This window comes from Pelodiscus sinensis, chromosome 24, assembly GCF_049634645.1.
Source record: "Pelodiscus sinensis isolate JC-2024 chromosome 24, ASM4963464v1, whole genome shotgun sequence".
Lineage (NCBI taxonomy): Eukaryota > Metazoa > Chordata > Testudines > Trionychidae > Pelodiscus > Pelodiscus sinensis.
The window spans coordinates 1394125-1406336 of NC_134734.1; the positions used below are offsets into that span (position 1 = coordinate 1394125).

General features: G+C 54.6%; 1 protein-coding gene across 1 annotated transcript; it reads left to right on the forward strand.

Annotated features, from left to right (window-relative positions):
* The first annotated feature begins 703 nt into the window (after positions 1-703).
* LOC142819590 (phospholipase A2 inhibitor NAI-like) lies at positions 704-7482 on the forward strand. Its single transcript, XM_075907703.1, has 5 exons — positions 704-1117; positions 4512-4628; positions 5062-5214; positions 5607-5747; positions 6966-7482. Exons 1-5 carry the CDS (start codon positions 1069-1071, stop codon positions 7181-7183), a joined length of 678 nt encoding a protein of 225 aa, XP_075763818.1. The 5' UTR covers positions 704-1068; the 3' UTR covers positions 7184-7482.
* Positions 7483-12212: the final 4730 nt, after the last annotated feature.

The window sequence follows — 12212 nt, forward strand, 5'->3', positions numbered from 1 at the left end:
GCCCAGTGCCTCCCCCCCCTTCCCCGACTTGCACCCAGGGGACATGGGCGCCATGGAAACCAGCTACTGAGGGTGCGAGCCAGAGTGAGCAACCCCTGGGGGGTAGCAGAGACCTACCCCACTGGCCGTGGGGGGAAGGGTCATCCTGCCCCCCCCACCCCAGGTCTGTCCCTTTAAAGCCATCTGCTCACACTGGCTACAGACCATTTTCATCCTCTCACCTTCCCCTCAGCCAGGTACAAAAGCTGGATTGTGGGGGGCTCTCAGTACCTAGGGCCAACACACCAGACACATAGGCTGATTTCCATGGAGCCATTTGAGGGCGTGGGGCTAAGAAATGCTGAGGGAAGCAAGCAAAGAACCCCCCCCCCCCCCGTGCTCATGTGCTGGGGAAGGAGGAACCACGGGGCAATATTGCAAAATATTGTCTAGAAAGTTCATTTTAAAGCGTTCAAATGGTGCGAGATGCATGTGTGTCCAGCACGGGCCTCCCCTCAGGGACCAGCCTGCGCCAGCGCCAACCAGACCACAGAGCGCCTGCCCCCCTAGGGCATTCGGGGTCCCACACATTTCTTGGGGGCCTCCGACCAGCAAGGACCAAGGAGGCAGACAATTTTAGGGGGTGGCGCCCATCGTGGGTGTAGACGAGCCGTGTTAGGAACAGGGAGCCCAGAGAGGGAAATCGGAGCTCCCGCTGGGATCCCCTCAGCCTGCCCCATAGTCCCTGCCCCCCGGGGGGTGTCCTTCACTCTGCTGAGCAAGGCAGCTGCACCAAACCCGGCACCCCCCCACCCAGCCCGCCACAGGCAGCGGCCGTCACCCTGGTGCCAAAGCCCAGTCACACTTTGGGGCGGGGGGCGGGGTCTGGCCCTTACGTTCCTGGGGCCTCTGTGCTGATATTCCGAGGACTTGAGCTACAAACCTTCCTGCCCCCAGCTCAGGGCCGGTGACTCTAATTGTGACCCTGCCCGGCCTCCGTCGAGAACGACCAGCCCCCGACAGACAGTTTGCGGCTCCAGAGCCCCCCGGCTCAGACCCCAGACCGGCTCCAGCTCCCGCCCCGGCACCATGAAGACGCTTCTCCTCTGCTGCCTCCTCTGGGCCCTGCTGGAGACAGGTGAGAACGGGGCCGGGAGGGTGTTTGGACCCCTACCTGGTGCAGACAGACAAAGACCCACCCAGGAGAGTCGCTCTGCAGAAGAGGGGCTCCCCCTCCCCGGGTGAAATACGCCCCAGCTCTGAGATCTTCTCCCTGGGCCGCTCAGCACCTGTCCCACACGGGATAGGGGATTGTCCTCGCGGTTCTCCCCTGGGGACACGGGGCCTCCTGCCTCGGTTCTCATAGACTCACAGAACCCCCGTAGAGTTGCCAAGTGTCCAGTATTGTACCAGTCCAGTATTTGCACACTCTGTCCGCTAAAAAAATTGGAAAATACTGGACACATGTAATGTCTGGTAATTTCTGATTTTTCCGGCTGCGCACCGGACGGAAGTCTTGCGGGGCGGGAGAGCAGCTGGAAGTCATAAGAACATAAGAACGGCCGTACTGGGTCAGACCAAAGGTCCATCTAGCCCAGTAGCCTGTCTGCCGACAGTGGCCAGCACCAGGTGCCCCAGAGAGGGTGGACCGAAGACAATGATCAAGCGATTTGTCTCCTGCCATCCCTCTCCAGCCTCTGACAGACAGAGGCCAAGGACACCATTTTATTCCCTGGCTAATAGCCTTTTATAGACCTAACCTCCATGAAATTATCTAGCTTCTCTTTAAACTCTGTTATAGTCCTAGCCTTCACAGCCTCCTCTGGCAAGGAGTTCCACAGGTTGACTACATGCTGTGTGAAGAAGAACTTTCTTTTATTAGTTTTAAACCTGCTCTCCATTATTTTCATTTGGTGTCCTCTAGTTCATCTATTTAGGGAACTAATAAATAACTTTTCTTTATCGGCCCTCTCCACACCACTCATGATTTTATAGACCTCTATCATATCCCCCCTCAGTCTCCTCTTTTCTAACTGAAAAGTCCCAGTCGCTTTAACCTCTCCTCATATGGGACCCGTTCCAAACCCCTAATCATTTTAGTTGCCCTTTTCTGAACCCTTTCCAAGGCCAAATTATCTTTTTTGAGGTGAGGAGACCACATCTGTACACAGTATTCAAGATGTGGGCGTACCATAGTTTTATACAGGGGCAGTAAGATATTCTGGGTCTTATTTTCTATCCCTTTCCTAATAATTCCTAGCATCCTATTTGCCTTTTTGACCGCCGCTGCACACTGTGTGGAACTTTTCAGAGGACTATCCACGATAACTCCAAGATCTCTTTCCTGATTTGTCGTAGCCAAATTTGCCCCCATCATACTGTACGTATAGTTGGGGTTATTTTTCCCGATGTGCATTACTTTACACTTATCCACATCACATTTCATTTGCCATTTTGTTGCCCAATCACTCAGTTTGGTGAGATCTTCTTGGAGTCCCTCACAGTCTGCTTCTGTCTTGACTATCCTAAACAGTTTGGTATCATCTGCAAACTTTACTACCTCACTGCTTACCCCTTTCTCCAGATCATTTATGAATAAGTTGAATAGGATTGGTCCCAGGACTGACCCTTGGGGGACACCACTAGTTACCCCTCTCCACTCTGAAAATTTACCATTTATTCCTACCCTTTGTTTCCTGTCTTTTAGCCTGTTCTCAATCCATGAAAGGACCTTCCCTCTTATCCCATGACAATGTAATAGCTCAGCAATTTCCCATTTTAGTTCTTTTAGAACCCTTGGATGAATGGGTGGTGGGGCCGCGATTGCTGGGAGGCGGGGCCGTGATTGCTGGGAGGCGGGGCCGCGATTGCTGGGAGGCGGGGCCGCGATTGCTGCCTGAAGCCCTCGGTTGAGCGTGAGGAGGGGAAGCCTCCTCCTCCCTTGTGCGTCACAGGGAGCCTGCGCGGGACGGGCAGCAAGTGCCCAGGTCAGTTCCACTCCTCGCCAGCCCATTTGCTCACCCCCTCCCCTCCCGGCCAGCCTGTTCTCCCCCACTTCCCCTCCTGATGTTCCCTGGCCAGCCCCTCTGCATCCCCTCAGCTCTGCTTCCCGCCGGCCCATTCCTCTTCCCGATCTCCCCCGGCCAGCGCCACTGCACCCCTCCCCCACCGCCAGCTGAGCTTCCCACCCCCTTCCTCATGTCCCCTCTGCTATGTCTAAGTCACTCTGGACCGGATCCCTGCCCTCCAGTGTATCTGCCCCTCCCCCTAGTTGTGCAATAGAGGGATGGACGTCACTGGCACAAAACCTAGTAATGCCGGGTGAGATCCCAGCTGGGGCAATGGGCCTGTGACCGGGTCCCTGTGTGACGGTGCGTTGGGGGTCCCCTGTCTCCTGCACCCCGAAATGGCACGAACAGACTTCACCAGCCAGTAGAATACAGGTGGTTTATTGCTTCTCCAGGATACAGCACAGCACAGATGTCATCTAGTTACAGGAACTGGGGGCTAAGAGGCCTCAGTGCCCCCCTTGAGATGGGGGGATCCCAGCCCCCTCCCCAGTTCCTTCTCCCCTGCTGTCCAGCCAGGAACTAACTCCCCCTCTCCAAGCCCTGCCCCCAGCCAGGGCAGCATCCACCTCCCTTTGTTTCTCCCCATGGGGGGTTGGCTGGTTCAACCGGTATGGAGTCACCTTTGCATAGTGAGGTTTTCCCTGCTGGGTCTTGCTCCAGACAGAAGAGGTCACCACAGCCCAGCAAGTACCCCCACTACGTCACACCCTGTCCTCGAACTGTCCCAGGGTATGGTCACCCATCCTTTTAAGTCAATAAGCTCGCTCCAGGAGTCAGCTCTGGCTATGTCTGCCTCTCCCTCGGAAGGGGGAAGGACGGGGGGCCTGGGCCCGCACTCACTCCCGGGCCCCAGCCCAGGGACCTAAGGACGGAGACTACACTCGAGTCCCTATCCGGCCGGTGGGGGTGTGCCCCTAAACACACCAGCCCACGGGCTACTTCGCTGCCCTGCCCTGGGCTACTTCCTTCCTCCCCCTACCCCGTCTTCAGGGTGTCGATACTCACAACATCGTGTCCCCCCTGCGGAGACTGTCGTGAGTGCATCTGGGTCTCTTTCCACGTCGGGGCACCCCCGTGCTCTCCTCGTCCTCCCCTTCTCCGGTGGCCGGCAAGCTTTTAAAGTCCCCGCCGACCTGGGAGGGGTTTACGCGCCCCGCCCCCTTGACGTCCGACGTGGCGTGTCCTCTTTCCCCGTCTCGCTGGAGGGGCTGAGTTCAACTCAGCTGAGCCGCGGCGCGAGAGCAACCGGCACACCGGCGGTAGGTGCTCCGTTGCCCCTCTGCAAGGGCGCAAAGTCCCGGGGGTTGAGTGCGGGGTCTCGGCGCCCTGTCACAGGGCCGTAGCTGCATTGGAGTCAATGGGGCAGATCGCAGCTGGGTCAATGGGCCGTAGCTCCATTACAATCAATAGGCTGCAGAGAAGGCTCAGCGCAGATGGATCCTGCTGCCTTTGCTTCTCCAGGGACCTGTGTTTCGTGTGAGGTCTGCCACAGTGATGGTAACAGCTGTACGGGCCCGGTGAAAGTCTGCAGCAGGCACCAGGATTCCTGCGGGATCATTAAAGGAGAATATATGGAAGGTGGGTGCAGGAGACCTTGAACCAGCCCAGAACACAGGCTGGGTCGGCGTCAGCCCGCCCAGAACCAGGGGCGGTTGGGGTAGAGCAGGGAGCCAGGACTCCTGGGCTCTCTGTAGCTCTGCGAGGGGGCTGAGCCTGGTGGGTGGAGGGGAGAGGCTGGGGGAGTCTCTCTTTGGTCCTGGCAGGGGTGCAGCGTCTGGTGGGTTAGAGCCGGGGGAGTCAGGACTCCTGGGTTCTTTCCCTGACTCTGGGAGGAAAGAGAAATCCAGCGGGTGAGGGGCAGCTGTGGGCACCAGTCCTGCTGGTTCTCTACTGACCTGGGGTGAGATGTGCCTCAGTTTCCCCCTCTCTAGATAGGTCATAATCAAGCCTGAGAAGCATTGTGAGGGGGAGGCAGAGACCTGAAGCCTCATCTCCTCTTCCTCCCATGTAGGGTGGATAAAGATCCCGATCTTTGTGAAGACCTGCGTGTCCTCCAGCCAGTGCAACCTTGCGCCCCTTTACATGACTTTTGGGAACAGAATCTCCATTAGCGGGAACGTCGCCTGCTGTGTCGGGGAGGCCTGCGAAACAGCCACTGTTAGCGGTGCAGCACCCACCTTCGATTCCAGCCTGTCTGCTCCCGCGCGCCCCCTGCCCTGCCTGGCCCCTTCAGGCCTCTCTGTGGGAAGACGGAAGGGATTAGGAAAGAGCCTTTATTTCCCCTGCCCTGCAGGGGGCGCCCCATTGGGTAAGCCTGAACACCTGAGTATGGGGAGGTCAGTGGGCGGGGCTCTAGGCTCTCACCACCTGTGAACTGGATCCAGGATTCCCTGCTGCAAACCTCTCCCTGCCCTGCAACCTCCTGTGCCCTAGAGCTGCAGCGCCCCCTGCAGGGGGATCCGGGGCTGAGCGATGCAGCCTCCCGTTGCTCCCTGTGCACCACCACTCCCTGGGGCTTGTCCCCAAAGCTGACTGTGTTTGCTCCACTTTTCTCAGTGCCCCCAGCTAACACCACCCCGAATGGCTGGTGCTGCCCAGCCTGCTCCGCTGAGTTCTCCCATCCCTGCAACGAAGAAATCATCAACTGCACAGGCTCCCAGACCCACTGCCTGCATATCAGCGGCACAGTGAAAAGCGGTAATTGCCGTCCACCTGTTTCTCTGTCTGATTTCCCCACCCAGGAGCCACCATGCACCTGGACAGGCCCCTGCAGTGGGGAACATTAAAGAGATTTGTAGATAAAACATTGGAAGGGAAAGTTGTTTTGAAATTACAATCATAAACCAGTCTGATTGTTCCCAGAGTTTGTTTAATGAGGGTCTCTTCTGACTGAAAGGATCTAGTGAATTTGAATTCACAAAATGTGTTCAGATTTCTATTTTTAACTACAGAAAGGTTTCAGCTGAAAAATCTCAGCGCACCAGAGAATTTCTGAGCAGTCTCTGGCATAGGAGAGAACATGAAATTGAAAAGGGAGAAGTGCACTATGATTAAAATAAATGTTTTTTTCCAGCCAATAACCCATTAATCTGTGGAACTCCCCACCACTGGAAACTGCTGTGGTCAAGATTCTTGCTTATCAAGAAGAGCTGGAGTGATCATAACAAATGATCAGAAAACTTTTGAACCTTCTTTTTCCGGTCTTACACTGAATTCTAGCTATTAGCAATATCCCTCATATTGGTGGTTTGGATACCTTTCTGTGCAGGACCTATTGCTGGCCACTGATTGAGGCAGGATACTCTCCTGTGCACAGTAGCCTGTGTAAGGGTCCCCCAAACTGCCTTGGTGTCTCTCGATTTGTTGACTAGCAGGCTCTAAAATAATACAGAAAAAGTGACAGGACAAACAGACCTTGCCTGGGTCTGCTGCAGAAATCTCCCAGCTGGTGGGACCTGGAAGTGCCACAGATATTTCTTTTTAACTGGTTGTGGAAAAGTGTAACAGACGCCCCAACTGAAATTGGGGCTTTTTGTTCCAGGTGTTGTACAGACCCCTTGGATGATAGGTAAATCCTCTGCTGCCCACTTGCCCTTGCTAAAACTGGGAGTCCCTATGTGCCAGGGTCTGTACAGGGCCTTGGGATGAGAACTGCCACTACTGCCACCATCAGAGAGCAACACCATTGCCAGGTGAATGGTGGGACTGACATCGCCCTGTTAGAGTTCGGGGTTCACTGAGTGACACTGAGTGACTCTGCATCAGAGCAGAGGAAGGGAGACTGTCACGGGGTCCCAGATGGGCAGCAGGGAGTGGCTCAGAGGGGGAAGGGGACTGTGTTTTATAGGACCAGAGACATAAAAGGCTTCCCAAATGGGTTGCCAGACACTGACCCTCTTGTTTTGTCCCCCACAGGTCAGACAACTGTGAAGGCCACCATGAAAGGCTGCGCCAGTGAGTCTACCTGCACTAATATACGGCAGCTCAAAGGGACCTTCGAGGAGTTTGGTGTAGATCTCACCACGGCCGAATGCAGCCCAACCTCCTCCCACGTAGCCACTGTGGCTCCGGAACCAGCCGGACTCATCCTCTCAGCCCTCCTTACCGTCCTGCTGGTGAACGGCCTCTCCTGATCCCCCCTCCCACGGCACAGCCCCACCGCCCTGGGGAGCCGCGTCGCTGTGGGAGGGCTCAGATTCACTTCCCCTGGAATGGGCTGTGATGACGCGTTGGGGTTTTCCGGTCTCCTGCACCCCCATAATGGCACGAACAGACTCTGCCAGCCTGTCGAATAGAGGGTGTTTATTGCTTCTCCAGGATACAGCACAGCACAGATGTAATCTGGTTCCAGGGCAGGCCTAGGATGCCTCACCCCCCTTGAGGTGAGGGAGCCTGGGCCCCTAAATCCCAGCCCGTTTCTTAGGCTGCTTCCTCCATGATACCAGACAGAAAAACTAACTCACTCCTTTCCAGCCCTGCCCCCCAGCCAGGGGCTCCACTCCACATAATGACTCATCCCCTGGGCAGTGCTGCAGCCAGCAGGGGTCATTCACAGCCCACTGCCCAGCATAGCAACCAGCAAGGTACCCACTACCTCACAGGGACGAGCAGAATAAAACAGACACGAGAAAACTGGACAGGAGCAGGTGTCTGTGTGTGTGCGGGGAGGGAGGCTGATTCTTGGATCATGTGTGTCTGTCTGTAATAGTGAATCTCGGATATTGTGTGTCTTCCTGTGTGTGATGAGTGTTTGACTCTGTGGCTGTGTCTAGACTGCAGGCTCCTTTTGGAAGAAGCTTTGCCGGAAGGGATCTTCTGGGAAAATGTCTTCTGAAAGGGAGCGTCCACACTGCTAAAGCGCATTGAAAAAGCGATCTGCTTTTCTAAAGATAGCGTCCACACTGAATGGACGCTCTCTCACATGTGAGCTGTGGGTGCTATGGATGGAGTGGCTACCAGGGCACCTGTGCTTTTTCCTCTTTCCTCTCTTGGGAAAGAACTCCCTCTTCCCCCTCCACACAGGCCTTTTTCCAGAAGAGCTCTTTTAGAAACAGGCTTCTTCCTCGTAGAATGAGGGTTACCAATGCCGGAAAAACCCCTCTGCTCTTTCAGTTTTCTTTCAAAAGAAGGTGATTGCAGTGTGGATATAACTCAAGCTTTTTTGGAAAAATGGCCCTGTGCATATGTGAACATGAGTCTTGCACCATGTGTTCATGTGTGTGTGTGATAGGAAGTCTTGGATCATGTGTGTGTAATCACGCCTTGGAGTGTGTGTGCCTAAGTATTGAACTCTGTGTGTGTCTGTATAATCCCAAATCCTGGTTTGTGTGTGTCATCGTGAATCTTGGATCAGGTGTGTGATAGTGAGTCCAGGGTTGTGTGGTGTGCATCTGGGGATTATGTCTGTCTGATGGATTTCCTCATGTTTAATTCTAGTAAGGTGTGACGGCGCGTTGGGGGTCCCCCGTCTCCTGCACCTCGAAATGGCACAAACAGACTGCACCAGCCGGTGGAATAGAGGAAGTTTATTGCCTCTCCAGGATACAGCACACCACAGATGTAATCTGGTCACAGAGCTGGGCTAGGATGCCTCAGGCCCCCTTGAGATGGGGGGAGACTGGGCCCCTAAACTCCAGCCCCTTTCCCTAAGCTGTCTCCTCCATGCTCCCAGACAGCAACCAATTAACTCTCTTCCATCCCTGCCCCCCAGCCAGGGCAGCATTCCCCCTTCCTTTGTTCCTCTCCATGGGGGGTGTCTGGTTCAACAGGTTTGGCATTACCTTTGCATAGTGAGGTTTTCCCTGCTGGGTCTTGCTCCAGACAGCAGAGGTCACCACAGCCCAGCAAGTACCCCCACTACGTCACATAAGGTCCAGGGGGTGTCAGAAGCCTCGTTCTGAGGCTTACTGGAGCGAGGCCGACCCCTTGTAATGGAATGGGGAGGGCATGCGCAGAGGAGTGCACACACACACACGCACAAACACACACATGAACATGCACACGCACACGGAATAGAGCCTACACTGCCGGCTACTGTGTCTCCCCTCCGACAGGCCCTTGTGCGGGAGGGAAATGAGGCTGGTTTATTTGTGGGGCCTTTTACAGCCTAGAATAGTCCCACATTTTGTCAAACTTGACAATATGTTCCCCTCCCCCGCTGCTGCCCCTTAATTACGCTGTGAATGTGGTTTTATGGTGGGGCCACCAGCCAGGGCTGGAAACCCCTCGGTTTCCGGCATAAAGCAGCTCCTAGAAAGATCCCTGGGCCGGGAGTGAACCCCGAACTCGGGCAGAGATCGGGAAGGGAGGAGGGGGTAGATGAAAACAGGAGCCTTGAACATTGGAAGTAAAGGAGACCTGTCTGCAGCCCTGTGGTTTAGCAGCTCCCTAACCTGCTTTTCAGGCTCCGGCCAGCAGAGGGGGCTAAAGGCCTTGGTCCAGGTTACCATGGTGATGCCTTGAAGCATCCCAGGCTTTCCCAGCCTTTTTTTTTTTAAATAAAGTCCCCCTTTAAGAAAAAGAGAGAGAGAGAGAGAGAGAGAGGAAGGTTTTCCCGATAATAATCTTGCACCTACAGCGATGGCTCCCTGCCCCTCGTCTCCAGGCACCGAATCCCCAGCTCCTACTGGCCATGGTTCCCCATCACTGGGAGCTACAGGAGCCGTGTCCGCAGGCCAGGACAGCGCATGGAGACCCCCTGCTCTGCCTTTCTCATGGGCCATAGGGACGGGCCAGCCACGTCCAGGGGCAGCAGTGACCACGGGGTAATGCCTCCAGCCAGGGCAGGTTCGGCATTTGAGAACTCACTGCTCACAGAAATAATTGTAAGTGTAAGAGAGAAATGAACATGATGAAATGCCCAGAGCAGCCAAACCTCCAAACTACCCCACTCTGCAAGCAGGGACAGAAGTAACCATAACCCCCTGTAGCCAGACAGAAAGCCCCCCCTGTAACATCCATTTTGCTTGCCTGGAGAACACACACAGAGCACAGAGCAGTAAAATCAGCATAGTCTTTGAAGCCTTGACAAGAGGCCCGGATATGCTAGCTCACAGTGACCCTGTACAACTGTAAGCAAAGATGTGAGGGTGCTCAAGCTAATTGCTGACCACGAGGCTGCAAAGGAGTGCCCTTGACTCAAACCCATATTGATACCATCACACACTCACCTGGGGGGGGGGGCGGGGGGAGAAATCTCCCGCCCAGTAAAGAATGTCCAGTACTCACAATTTAGTTATCTCTCTTGCAAGTGTAAATTACGTTCACAACTCCCTTGTAAGAACTGGTGTCACAAAGACGGACCAACACAATTTGGCACCACAGATAAGAAAGAGGATGCATGCCCCTATGACTATAAAGATGGGTCCAGCAGAACACTTACTCCGAGTGTCAATATACCATTTTCCTGCTGGTCGGGATAGGTGATTCGACTTCCCGAGGTTCCACAGGGACACCCACTTCGTATTCGTCCTTCCTAGGAATTGAGGGACTGGCCTTGGCCTGACCCGCTGGAGTCAAGAGGTGCAGAAGGGGGTAAAAATTGTACCTGGATGTGTCCTTTGTCTTAGTGTACGCATAGACTTAGAGCTCTTTAAAGATTAAGCTGTTAACTTGGTACCATTATTTTTCTTCTATCTTTATTTCCTTTGTAACCACTTTTTTAAATCTATATTTGCTAGCAGTTAAGAAATAGAGCAATAGCCATTGTAACCGTATGATTTATAAGCGTCTTTAATAAACCTGTAACTGTTTAAGCTTTAAACTGACTCCTTCAGTTGCTGTAACAGAACCAGACACAATCAGAACAACTCCAGCAGGTCATATGGGCAGACGCAGTCAGAGAGCTGGGTACTGGGGTGCTGCCTCCCCGAAGCAGACCCCCCCTTGGCGCATCCATCAGCCTTCCCTAGGTTGCCTGCTGTGAAGGGACCCTGTGTCCTAGCAGTTGAAGTCTCGGGTGTGTAACATAGAACGCACACACACCACGCACTGCCCTCACCATTGGCTGACACCCCCCACATGTGTGGTGTGGCACAAAAGCCTTCACCTGAGCTATTGCTTGATGTCCACGTACATTTCCTGGAAATACACTGAACTCTAAGGTCCTGCCAACACATGACTCAGAGACTGACAAAACCTCCTGCTGATGGCAATGCTCGGGGTGGGGGGGGGGGGGAATGGAAGAAAGTTGTCTTCTCTATCACTTCATTCCAGGTGATTTGCCAGTAATTGAAAGCTTTGTAACTGTTCCAGCTGCATCGCCTGTTAAACTCTGCAACTCCTTGGAATCTTTGTTCAACCTCGCAACTGTGCAACTCTCAGCCGCTTTGCTTTGTAAGTTCAGAATCCTACGGTCAGCTGGGTGATTGTTGAACCTCACAACTTCTTGCAACTTTCCTCCACTCTGCTTGTAACTTACTCTCAGCGGCATTCTCGTCTGAGCTAGGAATGTGGGGTGTGTATTAGTGTGTGTGTGAGAGAGGGAGAGCTGGTTCCTCTTTAGCTGAACCATCTAGTGGGGTGCGAATTCCTCAATCAATACGTCCACCCTCCTGTAACCCTGGGGGGTCTCCACTGGGAAGTTTTCAGGTAACATGCTGGGTCAGGAGAGGAGAGTGCTGGGCCGGGTGTGTGTGTGTGAGAATGACAGACGCACACAGGGTGTGAGTGACTGAGACTTGCATTGCCAAGCTCCCTCCAGCTCCTCCTCTCTGTGAGGAGACGGGGTACAGGAGTGGGGGCAGGAGGGACACTCTGACATCAGCGCCCCCCTTCTCCCTCCAACAATGCTACTGGGAAAAGGTGCACACACTGCGGAGAGCCATTTCCATACCTTTTGCTGAAAAATGCAGTAGCCGGGACTTAGCCTGAGAGGACAGTGGTACCTGGGACAGCTCCGAGTGGGGACTGGCCTTGGGATCTGGCCCAGACCCGGGTCCAGCGGCAGACCGGCTGTGATAGACAAGGGCGAATTGCAGAGCCCTGGGGTGAGATCTCGACCTCACAGCCCTGAGAGCGGGGGTGGGTGGAGCAGCCTCCTGGGGCCGTGGCCCCGAGAGCGAGTAGCAGGGGAGCAGTGACACTGAGCAGGCAGCTGCTACTTACAGGGTCCCAAGGCCGGGTCCCAAAGTCCCCCTGTGACGCCGAGTCGGGGTTCCCCTG